Source organism: Carlito syrichta, unplaced genomic scaffold (assembly GCF_000164805.1).
Source record: "Carlito syrichta isolate Samal-C Ts95f unplaced genomic scaffold, Tarsius_syrichta-2.0.1 Scaffold315331, whole genome shotgun sequence".
In the NCBI taxonomy this organism is placed as follows: Eukaryota; Metazoa; Chordata; class Mammalia; order Primates; family Tarsiidae; genus Carlito; species Carlito syrichta.
Window position 1 is genome coordinate 613,217 of NW_007259427.1, and position 11,885 is coordinate 625,101.

The window sequence follows — 11,885 nt, forward strand, 5'->3', positions numbered from 1 at the left end:
TTGAGTTGGAGTCTCACTCTGTCGCCCAGGCTCTGGAGTGCAGTGGCACACTCACGACCATCCCAGAGTCGACCTGCTGGACTCCAGCAATCCTTCCGCCTCAGCCTTCCAAGTAGCCATAACAACAAGCACGCTACCACACCCCGCTAATTTTTGATTTACTGTAGAGACGAGGTCTCACCAAGTTTCCCGGGCGGGTCTCGAAACTGCGGGCTCAGGCAGTCCACTCACCAGCCTCCCAAAGTGCTGGGATCACAGGCTGAGCCACCAAGCCCGGCCTAAACTGGTTTTCTAATTTGTTCTTGTTAAATCCCTCCGGCTTAAAACATTACCTTTTCTGGCATAGGTAAATTAGTAATAACTGTCCTAACAGGTGGATTAGTATTTTATGTATTCCTTAAATACTGTGTATCTTATATAATTAAAGCCCCTAAATTTATGGGCTTAAGCTGTATATGATGATGATGGGGGAAGGTGTTCAAATGTTCAAACAAAAAGGGTCCACCACCTCATGAAAGAAATCGTGGGTACAACTCACAGTGGGGAATGTTATAGCCAAGGTTGTGGAACAGAGGGTACCTACATTTCATATGTTTAATAAATTCAAAGCTGTATATCTTAAATGTACCGACAACTTGTTAAAAGCGTTACTGTATTCCCAGTATGTCCATGAAAATAGTGGAAGATAGTTCCCCTTTTATATACATCCACAAACATAAGGGAAAATAATTCTTTTTTTTTTGAGTTGAAGTCTCACTCTGTCGCCCAGACTGGAGTGCAGTGGCCGCTCCCGGCCACCGCAGCCTCCACCTGCTGGGCTCCGGCGATCCTTCTGCCTCAGCCTTCTGAGTAGCCAGAATTACAGGCATGCGCTACCATGCCCGGCTGATGTTTTGATTTCTTGTAGAGCTGAGGTCTCGCCAAGTTGCCCAGGCAGATCTCGAACCTGCGGGCTCAGGCAACCCACTCACCTCAGTTTCCCAAAGGCGCAGGATTACAGGCTGAGCCACCGAGCCCGGCTGGGAAAATAATTCTTATTTGCAAATAATGGAACCTTGCCCATGCAGAAAACACCTGCCGCTTAAGTTTTAAAATGTATTTTTTTCCTTCCCTTCACATCACCCTTACAATACACCTACTTCCTTTTTCTATTTACATCTTCAGGCTTAATTGTAGGACCAACCTTATCAACCAGACGGACTCATTCACACCATTGGGGAGAAGAATAGCCAGTAGTACGACTCTCTGACACTGCCTGGTGCCGTTCCACTTTTAAAACCACCAGGTATCTCTGGGCTGGGGGGGGTGGTACACGGACTGCACAGGTCACAGGGGTATCATGGAGTCTGGACGGTGATTTATAACCTAGATAATATTTCTGAAACTCAACCTATATAATTCCCTTGGGCACCTTTGTTGGGGAGGCAGTGATTTTTAGGGCATAATCCCAATGCTGTCTTCCCTAGCATGGATAAGAATAAATCTCTTTCCTTTTTCTCAACCTTCACTTCCTGGTTTCATTGAGTTATGAGAATGAAGACCAGTGTTGTGGATTAAAGTTAGGTATAGCTGAATTAATGAGCTAAGAGATATATTTAATATGTATCATAGGACAAATAAGATTGTATGGGCTAGCCTATGAATTTTCTATGTTGTAACATGCTTCTATTGCAAATGCATGGTATGTTGTAAAAAAAAAAAAAAAAGATCTTAGAAAACAACAACAATAAAATAGAAATTGGCTTTATATTTTTGTTCTAGATCACCAAATATTTCCTTTCCATCATTCTGCAACCTCAGTGACTTCTTCAAAAAGGCAATAAAAGGCCAGGCATGGTGGCTCACGCACTTTGGAAGACCAAGGTGGTGAGAGGATTGCCTGAGCTCATGGGTTCAAGACTAGTCTAGGCAACTTGGTGAGACCCCATCTCTATAATAAATCAAAAATTATCCAGGCATGGTAGCACATGACTGTAGTTCCAGCTATTTGGAAAGCTGTGGTGGAAGGATCACCTGAGCCCTGCAGGTTGAGGTTCTGGTAGCCATGAGCATGCCACTGCACTCCAGCCTGGGCGACAAAGTGAGACTCCAACTCAAAAAAAAAAAAGGCAGCCGGATGTGGTGGCTCATGCCTATAATCCCAGCATTTTGGGAGGCAGAGGTGAGAGGATTGCCTGAGCTCACAGGTTTGAGACCAGCCTGGGCAACTTGGTGAGACATCATCTCTTCAATAAATCAAAAATTAGCCAGACATGGTGGCACATGCCTGTAATTCCAGCTACTTGGAAGGTTGGGGTGAAAGGATCACCTGAGCCCAGCAGGTCGAGGCTACGGTGGCTGTGAGTGTGCCACTGCACTCCAGCCTGGGCAACAAAGTGAGAGACTCCAACTCAAAAAGAAAAGGCAATAAAATGTTAGAGGAGACATTCAGTTTATCAATATAAATCATTGTCATCTGTGGAAATTGTAACATATAGTAGAATATGTATTTCTTATGGTGGTCAAGATGCAATCACTTGACAGTAAATCCCTCACATATTCCCACCTAGAATAGCTCACATGGTACTGAAGACCCTCTTCTATCTGATTTTTGTGTGTCCAGTATGAGTCCCCTAATTAGACCATCTGCCACATCAGCACTACGATGGATGGTCAATAAAGGTTTCTAAGTGGGCTCCCAATTCTGTAGTATGGGTATGAGGGAGGAATTTTTCACAGAATAACTAACTCAAGAAATATTTATCGTATACCCAACCCTGAATTGTACCCCACAGTTTCCTTTTGTCAGGGTCTGGGAATTATTTCAGGTGCAAAAAAAACCTTTTGTTCAGCCAGGCTCGGTGGCTCAGCCTGTAATCCCGTGCCTTTGGGAGGCTGAGGTGAGTGGACTGCCTGAGCCCGCGGGTTCGAGACCCGCCTGGGCAGCGAGACCTCATCTCTACAACAAATCAAAAATTAGCCGGGCGTGGTAGCACCCGCCTGTAGTTTCAGCTACTCGGAAGGTTCACCGGAGCCCAGCAGGTCGAGGCTGCAGTGGCTGCTCGCACTCCAGTCTGGGTGACAGAGTGAGACTCCAACTGAAAAAAAAACAAAAACCTTTTGTTCAAACTTATTCTCTAAGACTGTAATTTACTTTTAAAATTTCTTTTTACAAAGAAAACCAAAATGACCCAGCTTAATAATGAATACCAAATAAGGTCTACCACAATGATTAACATTTAGCAAATTACTTCCTTAATGAGCATCCCACCAAACATAATGGTTCTTTGCCTCTTCCAGGCTTGTAAAGCCGTTGATAGTTCAGCCTCTTCCCACTGAGCTGCTGGGTCCTACCTTCCCTCAGATGCTTAGGCATTCCAAAGCTCACCACTGGGAATACATTAGGACTTTCAACCATACTCCTAACAGTCCTGATCACAACATACGTACTAAAATAAGCTGATTAATAACTCAACTAATCATGAACTTCGCAGCAACATGGATGGAATTAGAGCTTATAACATTGAGTGATCTCTCACAGAAACAAAGAGATGAGTATCACATGTTCTCACTCATAAGTGGACCTTGAACAACTACCGTATTACTGAAGGCAAGAAATTGAAAGTAGCGGGGAACTTCGGAGAAGGGGATGGGAATGGGAGGCAGGTAGCTGGGACTGACAGTAGTCCACATCCGCCTGGGGAAGCGGGGGCACACCTCATCAGCAAGGTGCCTGCACAATGAACATCTGTATACCTGACCCTGAATTGTACCCCACAATTCCAAAATAAAAATTAAAAGAGAAAATAAATTCAACTAAGGAGTATCTGTCTAAAAGCCAGTTTTAAAATTGTAACAGATTTTTCCTAAAATCACATAGCCACAAGGCTGGAAAGAACTCACTTGGAAAGGTTACCTAGGTACCACTCATGCCATGTCTAATGTTCCTCTGCAGTACTGCACGTTCTCATCTAGCCCCTGCTTAAACACATTCACTGCGACAACCCTCACAAGCCTGCCATCTTTGGCAGTTCTCATTAATAGGCCCTTATTCTAAAGACAAAGTCTAACAATAGCAATAATAACAATAACGATGTCCTCAAATATGTGAAAAAAGTCATCATGTCCCCTCTGAATAAGACTAAATTTAGTTACTTCAGATTAAAATTAAATTTTAATTCTAAAATTAAAATTTTAGCAACTTATTACTCTCTAAAAATAATCTGACTGAAAGTGTTATACCCAGACTTGAATGTGGTATTCTAAATCGCCATAAAATAAGATAAGCTCCTCTCCCTAGTGAAATATGATTTTAGTTCATCAGATGTACTGTAACTTTGCATAACTCATTTACCATGACTGTGACTGATTTTCACATATTTAACTTTGTAGTGTCAACTACAAAGGCTCAAGGTATGTAATTTGTAGTTTTACTATTGTGAAGTTTCTGTGTCCAGCAGAAATGAACTGCTTAGCTAGCAAAGAGCCTAGTCAACAGTCCAATAGACATATCTTACACAACTCTGCTACTGTGCACTCTTCACCATGAATAACCATGCATGCACAAAACTGATGAAAAAACAATTACTTTGCAAAGAAAAAAATGGCCTATGTGTAAGAGATAAAATGCCAGTAAAAATTGAAAAGGCTGTTAACCTGTAAGTGTGGAGTTGTGCACAGAAATTTTGACTCAACAAAAATATAATTACTTAAGGAAAAAATTAAAAGATTTAATAAATATGTCAACTTTTATGAATTTCTGAATTCTAGGTTTTCAAATATATCCCTTAAGAATATTTTGGGCCGGGCTCGGTGGCTCAGCCTGTAATCCCGCGCCTTGGGAGGCTGAGGTGAGTGAATTGCCTGAGCCCGCGGGTTCGAGACCCGCCTGGGCAACTTGGCAAGACCTCATCTCTACAATAAATCAAAAAAATTAGCCAGGCGTGATAGCGCACGCCTGTAGTTGCAGCCACTCAGAAGGCTGAGGTGGAAGGATCGCTGGAGCCCAGCAGGTCGAGGCTGCGGTGGCCAGGAGTGGCTACCGCACTCCAGTCTGGGTGACAGAGTGAGACTCCAACTCAAAAAAAAAAGAATATTTTGGTTGGGTTGGGCTAGTGCTTGTGCCTGTAAATCCCAGTTTGCAAGGGAGGTTGAGGCGGAAGGATTGCTTGAGCCTAGGAGTTTGAGGCTGCAGTGAGCTATGATCATGCCCTGCACTGCACTTTGGGAAATACACCACGTCTGTAGCTCCTTTTTAATTAATTAATTTTTAAAATAAAGATGGGGTCTCAAGAGAATCAATCTCCTGACTCAGCCTCTCAAAGTGATGGGATTATAGGCGTAAGCCACTCCACCCAAAGAGACTCCTATCTCTTTAAAAAAAAAAAAAAGGAATGTTTTGGCTATTTTTAAAAATATACAATCATGTCAAATAAAGACATATAAATATTTTTGTCTTTTTTTTAAGTCAGAGCCTCACTCTGTCACCCAGGCTGAAGTGCATTGGCACGCTCACAGCCACCACAGCATGGACCTACTGGGCTCAGGTGATCCTTCCACCTCAGCCTTCCAAGTAGCTTGAACTACAGGTATGTGCCACCAGGCCCGGCTGATTTTTTTATTTATTGTAGAGACGAGGTCTCACCATGCTGCTCAGGCTGGTCTCAAACCCCTGAGCTCAGATAATCCTCTCACCTCTGCCTCCCAAAGTGCTGGGATTACAGGCGTGAGCCACTGCACCCAGCTGACATACCATTATTTTCATACCATCTGTCAAACTATAGCATACCATCAATTGTAAAACAAATCCTGCAATTGAAGGTGATGTGAAAAAATGTGTCTCACAATCAATGAAATATGATAGATCTTCATCAGCATTTGGTATTATATTAAACGTAAGTAATGACTGGGACAACCTTTGTAATTTTTTATTTCCAAAGTGCCTTTTTCATACATAACATATTGGTTCTTGACTTTAATTATATCATATTTGCCTTATTATTAAGAAAGTAGAACTGTGTGATATCTTTTTCTTTAAGTTTAAATCAAGATTTGATTTTGCATTTCATCAGATGAGCCTCTGGTATCTGTTGAGACAAATGAGTTTTTCCTCCTTTTCTTATTAACTTGATAAATTATATTCATACTTTTTATTTGATTTATCTGTATACCATTTAGTTGTATGGGCAATTTCTTAAGGAGTTCCGCATTACCTATATCCTATAATTCCATTTTAGTGTTACCTTCAGATTAAGAGACAGGTGAAAATTACTTAAATGTCCAATGTTATATCCTTAGGATAAAATATTATGTAGCCATTAAAAATCACGATATTATAAAATAATATTAGCCAGGCTCAGTGGTTCGGCCTGTAATCCCGCACCTTTGGGAGGCTGAGGTGAGTGGATTGCCTGAGCCCGCAGGTTCGAAACCCGCCTGGGCAGCGAGACCTCATCTCTACAATCAATCAAAAAATCAGCCAGGTGTGGTAGCGCATGCCTATAATTCCGGCTACTCGGAAGGCTGAGGCGGAAGGATCGCTGGAGCCCAGCAGGTCAAGGCTGCGGTGGCCGGGAGCGGCCACTGCACTCCAGTCTGGGCGACAGAGTGAGACTCCAACTCAAAAATAAATAAATAAATAAATAAAATAAAGTAAAATAATATTTAATGACTGTCAAATATCTGTGATATATTAATGAGAAAAGCAAGTGATAAATATGCTTCATGTAAAAATAGGTAAATAATACACTTTTGAAATAAATAAAATCAAAGCCAGGTACAGTGGCATATGCTGTAGTCTCAGTTACTCAGAAGGCTGACCCAGGAGGACTACTTGAGGTCAAGAGTTAAGAGGCTGCAGTTCATTATGACTGCACCTGTGAGTAGCCACTGTACTCCAGTCTGGGCAACATAGCAAGATCCTGACTCTAAGAATAAAAATATTAAAATAATAATAAACTAAATACAATCTGTTTATTCTTTCTCTCCAATATGTATAAGCCAGCATAGAAAAAATAAAACTGGCCAGACATGGTGGCTCATGCCTGGTCCTAGCACTTTGGGAGGCCAGGATGGGAGAATTCCTAGAGCCCAGGAGTTCAAGACCAGCCTGGGCAACATATTGAAATTTCCTCTCAACACCTGGATAATTAAAAAAATTATCCAGGTGTTGTGGCATGCACCTGTAGTCCCAACTACTGGGGAGGCTGAAGTTGGAGGAAAACTTGAGCCCAAGAGGTCGAGGCTGCAGTGAGTTGTGATTGTACCACTGTATTCCAGCCTGGGCAACAGAGTGAGACTTTGTCTAATGAAAATAATTAATTATTTAATTGAATAAAATCAAACTCTTTCTATAATCAGCTTATAAACTGATGAAGTCATTTTCCCCCTTTTCCTTTGAAAGTATTTTAAGTTGAGGAAATATTTATCTTGCCAGACTAGTTTTACTTCAAGAAAATATTATAATGATACGAAAAAAAGAAAACATCACAACTGGAAAAGATTAGCTAGACTTCTGCCAAGGTGACAAAAATCCAGGAGAAAATGATATGCTACTTCAGATGCCCTTTTTGGTTTAATATTGCTAGTCTGGGTATAAAGTGTGAAAACTTCCCCTTACTCTCAGAACAATGAAACAACAATTAGGACCTGAGTGAGGCCTTCCCTTCTGTGGACTTCCCAACAAGCCTGCCTTCTCAGGGCTGCTGTGGTGACCAGCCCAAGCACAGGAGGTGGCCAGGGTAGACCCACAGTAGGAGCAGAACTCTCAAAACTGCTAATCATATGACTTTTGCGTCTTCTTCCTTTTTCCCTTCTTTAGGTGACTGGAAGGGCTCTTTTGGGATAGGAGAAACATTCTTTAAAAAAACAAAACTAAAGCCAGGCTCTGTGGCTCAGCCTGTAACCCCAGCACTTTGGGAGGCCGAGGTGAGTGGATTGTCTGAGCCCATGGGTTCGAGACCCACCTGGGCAACTTGACGAGACCTCCTCTCTACAACAAATCAAAAATTAGCCGGGCGTGGTAGCGCATGCCTATAGTTCTGGCTACTTGGAAGGCTGAGGCAGAAGGATAGCTGGAGCCCAGCAGGTGAAGGCTGCGGTGGCCTGGAGCGTGCCACTGCACTCCAGTCTGGGCGACAGAGTGAGACTCCAACTAAAAAAAAAAAAAAACAGAACTAAGAGTTTGCTAATTTGAAACAATGACTATGAACATCTTTAATCCAGTCGTGCCTGCTTCAGATCTAATCAAACAACTAGAGATAAGAAGGAAGGTCCTAATCCTTCTCACAGAGCTCAAGCCAGACCAAGAGCAAAGAGCGAGAATGAGACAAGAACAGAGACCAAGAAAGAGTGAATAAATATTCACAACTTTTGTAACCAGAAAAAACTCAAATGTTATTTTTAAGAAATAAAAGAATGAACAGAAACAAGAAATTCTTTCACATTACTAGTCAATAGTAAAAAAAATAAAGTTTTTAAATATAGAAGACTTGGAAAGTATAATTATTAAGTTGAATTAAAATATATGGAATTTGAATCCTGCAAAGAATTTCTCTTTCTTCTCAAACATTCTATGAAAATTCATCCTATAGTCACCGATTTAAAAAATACCAAAAACTCTCCAAAATAAAACTGCAATAATAATAACAGTGGTTTAAATTTTAAAATCAAGCCACTCGAAATGGAAACATATAAAGGACAGAATCTGTCTTACCCACTGAGGCATGGAGCCTGGGACACAGCAGTGGCACCCCATGGACACATGCTGAGGACACAGTGTACCAGGCACGGTGCTGGGAACTGTAAGGCTCAGCATCTCTTTCTTACACATAAAGAGCCTGGAGCTCACTTGAGGGTTTAGTGTTAAGTGGAGAACTACACAGCAAAGCTGAAATTCACACCCAAGCCTGCCCATGATGCTGCTCATATTATCATTTGTCATGTTTCTTATCCCTCTGACTATAACCACCACTCTCTTCAACAAATCATTCTCTTTCACAAAATCAGTATTAGAAATCAAAATTCAGACAACCCCCTCAGGCCCCCTCCCACTGTGGGAGCTTTTCTGTCCTCTTAATAAATGCTGCTTTCAAAATAAAAAAGGAATCAAAATTCATAAATCTGTTAAACCAAAATAACATAAATCTGCTAAGTTTTCTCCATAATAGCGATTAATTGGTAATCTTTTTGTTTTGTTTTGTTTGTTTGTTCTTTGAGTCAGAGTCTCACTCTGTCACCCAGGCTAGAGTGCAGTAGCATGCTCACGGCCACCACAGCCTCAACTAGGCTCAGGTGATCCTTCCGCCTTAGCCTTCCAAGGAACTAAGTAGCTGTAACTACAGACATACATCACCATGCCTGACTAACTTTCTGATTTATTGTAGCACTGAGGTCTCACCAAATTACCCAGGCTGGTCTCAAACCGTGGGCTCAGGCAATCCTCTCAACTTGGTCTCCCAAAGTGCTGGGATAATAGGTGTGAGTCACTGCACCCAGTCTGTTTTGTTTTTTTTTTTTAAGAGGCAAGGTCTTGCTCTGTTACCCAAACCAGAGTATAGTGGCATGATCATAGCTCACTGCAGCCTCAAACTCCTGGGCTCAAGTGATCCTCCCTTCTTATCCTCTGGAACAGCTAGGACTATGGGTACATGCCACCATACGTCACTAATTTTTTAAAAATATTTTTGCATGTTGCCCAGGCTGGACCTCAAGCAATCCTCCCACTTTGGTCTCCCAGAGTACAAGGAATACGGGCATGAGCCATCACACCTGACAATGCCTTGGTAATACATTTTTTTTTTTTTTTTGAGTCAGTCTCACTCCATCACCCAGGCTGGAGTGCCGTGGCATGCTCATGGCCACCCCAGCATCGACCTGCTGGACTCCTGCAATCCTTCCACCTCAGCCTTCCAAGTAGCTGGAACTGCAAGCACGTGCTAACATGCCTGGCTAATTTTTTATTTATTGTAGAGAAGAGGTCTCACCAAATTGCCCACGCGGGTCTCAAACCCACGGGCTCAGGCAATCCACTTGCCTCAGCCTCCCAAAATGCTGGGATTATAGGCTGAGCCAGCGAGCCTAGTCTACCTTGGTAATTCTTAGGAGAAATCTGTGTGCATATATTTGCCACACACACAACAACTAAATCTCATATTGATCTTTATACTGTCTTGATTAAATCAATTTGACAAGACTGGGATAATACATAAATGTTATTTTGAAAATAATAAAACAGACCAAATAAAGCAAAATAAATACCCTCCAACCTAATCTCAACTTTGTGCAGTTAGAAGAAGAAAAAAATTGCCGGGCTCGGTGGCTCAGCCTATAATCCCAGCACTTAGGAGGCCGAGGTGAGTGGATTGTCTGAGCTCACGGGTTCGAGACCCACCTGGGCAACTTGGCGAGACCTCATCTCTACAATAAATCAAAAATTAGCCGGGCATGGTAGTGCACGCCTGTAGTTCTGGCTACTTGGAAGGCTAAGGTGGAAGGATCACTGGAACCCAGCAGGTTGAGGCTGCGGTGGCTGGGAGCATGCCACTGCCCTCCAGCCTGGGTGATAGGGTGAGACTCCAACTCAAAAAAAAAAAAAAGAAGAAGAAAAAAATTATTTAAGATATCAAACTTAGTCATGTCTGAAAATATGTTGGCAAAAGTTAGCTTTTTCTCCCTGATAAAGTATAGATACTATCTTTATCCAACTATTCCCACCAAATACACCTATGTATTCCCTTGTTTATTATTTTATTAAAAAGAAGCATGCTTAAAAGAAAAGGTATAACAAAAAAATGAAATGAAACCAAACAGAAAAAAAACTGCTGAGACTGTACAAATATACTATAATATAATATTTAATTTTTTAAATCTCAAAATAAGATAAAGATTAACATTTGAACTTTACCTTCCTGGAATCTTGTCTTGATGGGATATAAACGTAATGCCGCAAACGACTATCAAATGGTACAGTATATGGTCTCTTTTCAGGGATCCTGGCATCTGGCCCATCTCCACAATTATCCTTAGCTGAAGAAGTCATTGACAGGTTAAGTTTTGTTACTTCTTCACTCAGTTGATCCACAAGGAGTTGTTGTTCTATTATTTTTTCATTCTTTGTAGAAGAGAGACAAGAATTTTAAAAATAAGAATCTCAGTACATGTGTAGATTATGATTTTAAATGAAACTCACATTCACCAAAACCACAGCTACCTTAACAGTAAAGTCAAACCTCATATATCCAGAGACTAGCCATCTGGTGCTCACAAGTAACATTGTTCTGAGTGGTAAAATCTTTGGAATAGCAAGCAGCAACAAACATAGCCCCAAAAAGTCACATACTCAAAGATAATGTCCCATCCACTGTAACTAGTTGCTTTGCCACTTCGATCTTTAGAGGATAGAATTTCTGAGTAAAATCTAAAAGTAGAGAACCAGGCACAGTGGCTCACACCTGTAATCCCAGCACTTTGGGAGGCAGAGGCGAGAGGATTACCTGAGCTCAGGAGTTCGAGACCAGCCTGGGCAGCTTGGCAAGATCTCATCTCTACAATAAATCAAAAAATCAGCTGGACATGGTGGCACATGCCTGTGGTTCCAACTACTTGGAAGGCTGAGGGGAAGGATCACCTGAGTCTAGTAGGTGGAGGCTGCAGTGGCTGTGAGTGTGCCACTGCCCTCCAACCTGGGTGAACAGAGTAAGACTCCAACTCAAAAAAAAAGAAAAAGAAAAAGTGGAGAAAGAATTATAGACAGCAGAGGCTGCAGCAAAGGAAGCAGAAAGTGGTAACAGGGACAGGGAAGTGAAAGCCTTATTGAAAAAGGAAGCCGCCGGGCTCGGTGGCTCAGCCTGTAATCCTGCGCCTTTGGGAGGCTGAGGTGAGTGGATTGCCTGAGCCTGCAGGTTCGA

General features: G+C 41.9%; 1 protein-coding gene across 3 annotated transcripts in view; it reads right to left on the minus strand.

The window, feature by feature from the left end:
• The window catches only part of KIF27 (kinesin family member 27), a 98,888-nt gene that overhangs the window by 57,158 nt on the left and 29,845 nt on the right, over positions 1-11,885 (minus strand). For all 3 annotated transcript variants that reach the window (XM_008072544.2, XM_008072543.2, XM_008072545.1), the window contains exon 5: positions 10,883-11,089. In XM_008072544.2, the coding sequence (XP_008070735.1) occupies positions 10,883-11,089 (207 nt within the window). The remainder of the gene's footprint in view (positions 1-10,882; positions 11,090-11,885) is intronic.